At 27.9% G+C, this 6192-nt stretch overlaps 1 protein-coding gene across 1 annotated transcript; it reads right to left on the reverse strand.

The window, feature by feature from the left end:
* Window positions 1-2923: 2923 nt before the first annotated feature.
* On the reverse strand, window positions 2924-4679 carry LOC105623257. Its single transcript, XM_012204656.1, has 4 exons — window positions 4635-4679; window positions 4094-4300; window positions 3753-3926; window positions 2924-3205 (listed from the first exon to the last, which is right to left on the reverse strand). Exons 1-4 carry the CDS (start codon window positions 4677-4679, stop codon window positions 2924-2926), a joined length of 708 nt encoding a protein of 235 aa, XP_012060046.1.
* Between the last annotated feature and the right edge of the window lie 1513 nt (window positions 4680-6192).

The following is a 6192-nucleotide window of genomic DNA, read 5'->3' on the forward strand; positions in this document are numbered from 1 at the left end:
AACTAACGTTAAACGTAAAGTAACGTAATAACGTATACTATATATATATATATATATATATATATATATATATATATATATATATATATATACATACACACATATACATATAATGTTTTTATAAACGTGTNTGGGAGTAAGATACATTTATCCGACTTTCTGACCTCTAAAATATCGCAATCTTGAATTATGTACTCCCTGGACTTGACTTGTCATATATAAGTCCTCTGTTATTCTTTAAGTCAAGGATTCGCATCTCGTTTTTAAGTATTGTAATTATAATATGCTCTCTTATCGGGTATGGCGAAACATATGAACTCTATTTTTTTCTCTATTTTTTTATCTCGATAGTTTGTTGTCGATTAATTTTCATTGAAAGAGTAATAGCTCGAGGTTTTCAAACAATATAGGAGTCGTTGTTGCACCAGAGAGGATAATATATGGGTCGGGAACACAGATAGCAGTATACTGTTAGTAAATTATAATAAAAGAATTTGCTCATAATTTGTTAAGTACAATTGCATTTACAGAGAAACTCTAGTGCATATAGCTTATTATACTTAGACAGAATCGAATATTTGCTGTCAGTAAAAATTCGTACGAAATAGAACGAAAATAAGATAAAGTTACAATAAAGTTACTAAGATACTTTGTAGTGTCTCGTAAGATGTTTTAACGAGTTCGAGATTCACGCGAATGGCATGGCAACTCCTCAAATCTTTGTTTTCTATTCGGAAAAATTTTCAATTGTTTTATATATATATACATATATATAAATATTGAAATATAAAATTATATTATGAAAATTTTGGCTTGTTACGCACGTATATATATGTATAATGCTAAACATGTTACTTTGTTCGTATAAACAATTATTTTAAACTTAGGGATGTTTATATGGCCATCTCGATTTAGAAAGAAAAAGAAGAGAATTTGTTACAGATATGACTTATTGTTAGAAAAATTTCTCCTTCGTTGGACGTGTCATCTGTAATGCGTTTTACATAAGATACTTTTGCAATTTTCAAACGTTGCAAAATGAGAAACGAGATTCCTCTTCTTGTACCGCGATGCACATCGATTTTTAAGATTTTTTACTGTATATAAAACAGTAGGATCCCAAGTGCGCGGTGAGCTAATCGTCAATTGTATGGTCTATCGAACAGTTCTACGCAGACTGTATTTTGTAAATAAGACAGCATATATAATCCACTTAGGAAAATTTAACGTTATAAAAATGAATCTTTATATCCTGATAGCCATATCAATAAGTATGCGCTTGTAATATTTTAATTCTACTATAGTCTTTATTAGAACAGTAATTAAACGGCGTGTGATATTTATTTCGATGGAGGGAGCGAGCTTTCACATAGTTCGTACGAAATACAAAGAATATTTACATTAATGCTGTATTTCAGATTTTTGTAGTAAAAAGAAATGATTGTGCGCCTATTAAGATATGTTTAAATGTTTTAAGATTCGATTTCCTAGAAAGATAGAAAGTACAAGGTAAGCATGCTTTTCTGCAGTAGTACGCAATGTAATACGATAGTATTATGCATCGCGGTACCAATAATTGCCACTCAAGTCTCAAGTAATTTTGTTAATCCTCGGTTACTTTTACTCAATTTTCGGTTTATAATTAAATTTAGTAAAACTTCGACTTCGCCAGGGGCTTTAATATATAATCCCCTCCCTTTGTTCCAATGTACGTTCGCTTAACGATTATATGTAGCCAACAGCGGGCGCACTGATTCTGTCGATGCATTAAATTATTTTCATGCGAATCTCCCCGGTAAAATCTCCAATAATTGATTTTATACACCTAATGAAAACCTACTTGAGTCTTTACCAAGAAACAATCGAATTCAATTGTTTATACCCATTATTTCTGGGCCACCCTGTGTATATATATGATATTCTTATGAAATACAAATTTAACGTATGAAATATATGCATACGCAAGGTGTCCCAATAATCGTGCACTTCTTCTAGATACTTGATGCCGAATAATGATGATTAGCTGTATCGAGCCTTTGCTGAACGATTAATAATTAAAAGGCTCTTGAAAAAGGAATCAAGATGCATGAATAAAAATCTAAAATTTGTAATATTTAGATGCGATTGTCAAGATGTTTGATATGTGTGCAGTATAATAGATGTAAAAGGTGAAGTCCAATTTTCATTACGGAAAAGTTGATTCTAAACTTGTCGAGGAATCAATAAAAGAAGGTGCGCGATTTCTGAGACGCTCTGTATATATGATAGTGCAAAATATTCGCATTGTCAAGTGTGCTTTCATGGGTTTACGCATATATACGTATGCACGTGTATATAAGTGAAGATAATCATGACCATGGCGATTATAATTAATAATATGTATAATTCTATCGAAGTATGTTAATGATAAATATAATTATAAATAATACTATTGTTATTATTGCTGCTGCTATCGCTGTTGTTGCTGTTACTGTTCCCATTACTACCATTATCCTTATGCAATAAATATATTGCTATCAATCAATACGTTTACGAAGATTAAACTAATCGAATATAAATCTTTTGGTATAATCATAATTTTTATTTTTAATATTTCTATACTATACAGTTATCTGAAGCGACATTTGTTTCGCTTGTGAATATAAAAATCGTTTAATCCAATTATATGACATATTTATAAGGAAAAAGCACATAGCGCTAAAAATAGAGAGATATTTTTTTATTCGAACAAAAAACATTGTCTATTTTAAAGACAAAAGATGTAAAGGCAATTGATACCTTTAGTTTGATAATCAATGCTTTTAATTAAAAATAAAATAAATTTAAAAATGAAGAATTAATTGAAAATGAATTGTATAGGCTCACATTGAATTTAATCTTTTTTTAAAATTTGAATCTTTCGAGAAAGTAGATGATTCTATGGCTATGCAATTCTTATGCAATTATTAGTATAACTAACGATATTCATGCTGAAAGTGTGAGTCTCAGCATTATTCTTTATGATGCAACTTTTCACTTTTACAAGTGTTTTCATGTATGTGCCTGTTGCGGTAAGTACCGTCTCCCCAGAATTCTTAGTGACACTTTTCAGTGATTCTTTGGTTAAGGAAAGGTTTTTCAAGACACAAGCTTGCTTTCTAAGGAAGTTTGTAGAATCACAATTTGGTATGATATCGTTCAAATCACTTAGTAATTTTTTCGCCGCCTTGAAAGATAATTTTAAAATTAAAGCGTTATAAATTGCAATACTCCTTTATTTGTGATGAAAGATATAGTTACATAGAAATTATAAATTCGCAAAACGTATAGATCCTATATGTTTTAATAAGGAAGTTATATTTAAATGCAATTTTTTGATAACATCAGTAAATTAAAAAGAGATTACTATATAAAGATTACTATATTTTCAAAATTGTGATTACAATGAAAGAGAAGATTTCTATCCCTGACGGAAAAGATTTACGAAAAACTACATAGATTGAGACAAAAGAAATTATTAGTTTTTCATATGTATTCGTAGTAGGACGCAGAGCGGCGTTTTTTTTATTTTTTATTTTTTTTGAAAAACTTAGAGATCCTCCGCCCTCAAACAACGCCACTCTATATCTCACTGCGAATATATATCTACGAAAAATTAAGAATTTCTAAGATCTTGTCTCAATCTATGTAGTTTTTAAAAATTTTTTTTCGCTAGGGATGATTCTAATAAATTAACGTATAATAAAATTTTATCATTTTCATAAATTGATTACCTGAATACTGCTGATTACGTTTGCTAATGGGTCTTCCATGGCCATGCGACCCTTTTGGATGCACATATCCAATCCAGCAACCGCATTTATCCTTTTCGATTCTAGATTATTCTTCGCATAATAGTAACACTTGTCTACATTTTTACCCTCTTCTTCTCCATTATGAATGGACAGCTAAAAAAGCATTTGTATATATTTTATGTAAATACATCTCTCATAATCTATTTAAAAAATTACTGTAATGCTGACTTCAAATGTAATTATAATATTAAATATTTCTTGTACAATCCATATACTTGTCTTTCTTTATTAAATATATGATAAAAATGAATAATATTCACATTGACATTTTCTAGTGCTCTGTTAATAGTATTGGTAATATCATCTAAAGCGTTTTTTTTTATTTTTTCAAGGTGCACTTCTAAATTCTGCGACATTCGCTCTTCGAAAAATAATAGACCGTACAGTATAGTTTGGGTGGCTGCCTTTTCTACATCCACTAATCGCTCAAGACTGAGCGAAGAATTTGTCTCCTTTTGCTCCAATGCCTTAAAAAATACATATGAAAGCTTTGTTAAGCTTTGTAAAATATAAAATATAAAAACGGAGATTCTATATATATATTTCTCGCAGATACGCATGATTTTTCTAAAGAAAAACGAAACAAAATTATTTTCTTATACTTTTTATTATAAAAATTATTTAAGAATTGATATTATAAAATAATAGATATAACTTTCAATCTTTCAAGAAAATATTAGCGAGAGTCTGGTCAAAAAAACGAAAAAATCTATTATATTCTTTTTCTAAATATTTATTTTATTTAGAGTGATTTAGATTTTTCTCTTCTTAAATATGATATTATATATTTATTGAACTCACATAAACTGTACATAGTAATGCCAAGATGAAAATAACGGTCTTCATTTTTTTCTTTTAATCGATTACGTTCAAGAAATGATTGTTTCGATGCTATTACTATCATGTCATTTTTATATCCAGAATATCTTATGATAACGAATGATAATGTGACATTACTCAACTTTTTTAATTAAAACAGAGATTAATCTGAATGATATAACTGATGTACAAGTGTTATCGAATATGTTGTCAAATACGTTTCAATATTGTCTCTTATTTACAACAAGGAAATGTACTTTTTTAAAAAAACTTTAGAGACAAAAAATATTTTGTATTTGTTTAATATTTGTCTCTAAAAAAAGATCAATACGTAAGTTTCGGATCTCAGGAAAAAGAGCACTTGCGAAAGAGAAAAACAAAAATGTTAATGTATCGTATACTACAATACAATTATAATTATCAGAACGTGTGATAAGAAAGTACAAGTATTTCCGATCTTATTATTATCATAAACATAATCCAGAAAAAATATATTTTTTATAACATCAATTTGTTTAAACAAAAAATTTTAATTACATAAACGAGTTCCTTCTTGTAAAGGATAGCATTTCTTTCATGACATAATATTATCCCCTTTATTCATAATGTATTACAAAAATATACTTAACGGGAGACGCTACCGCGTCTGCTAATAAACATAATATAAAAAATATATATGGAATTTTCCGAATTTAATTCTTTCCATTGTATTATTTTTCTTTTTTTAAATTCTTTAATCCATATAAAGATTTTTTAATTTAAAAAAAAATTTCTTTAAAAGACACTTTAAAAGACATCATTTTATTAAAAAATTTGTTTATACATTAAAAAATGTATACGTTTAAAAGTTATTTTTATAAAAAAAAGTTGTCAAATTTTTATTTTCAGTATAATATAAAAGTAATATAAGCAAAATATAAAAGATTATAAAATTATTACAGAGGAAGAAAAATTTGTTTAAATCTAGTAGAAAAAAATCGATGTTTTAAAAAATCATTTTATAAAAACGGAAAAAAAATATTTTTAAAAAAATATAAAAATATATATTATGTTAAGATATATTGTGATCATTAGAAAGTTTATCAATCACAATCAATTAATAAGATTCATTTCTATTTTCATAAAACTAATACAAAATTACAAAAAACATATATTCAAAAAGAATATTAAAATATGTTTAATCACACATTTCTAATCTAGCGCACTTTGTACTCATCGGAAAAAAGAACAGTATCTTTGTATGCACTCTACTGCTCGGAGTAAACACGAACGATAATGATTTGTATATAAATGCCTAAAAGTCTTATGTATCTAACGCTTTATTTTTCATCGTGAAAACAGAATTATTTTTCATTAATAACACACACACACACACCCACACACACACACGCACGCACGCACGCACACACACACACACACACACACACACACACACACACACACACACTATATAGTAGTAGTAGTATATTATAGATAGTAGTATTGACAGTGCTGATAGTGTATACTAATACTAGTATACTAACTCTACACTACCGAGTAC

The sequence above is a fragment of the Atta cephalotes genome, assembly GCF_000143395.1.
Source record: "Atta cephalotes unplaced genomic scaffold scaffold00055, whole genome shotgun sequence".
Classification (NCBI taxonomy): domain Eukaryota; kingdom Metazoa; phylum Arthropoda; class Insecta; order Hymenoptera; family Formicidae; genus Atta; species Atta cephalotes.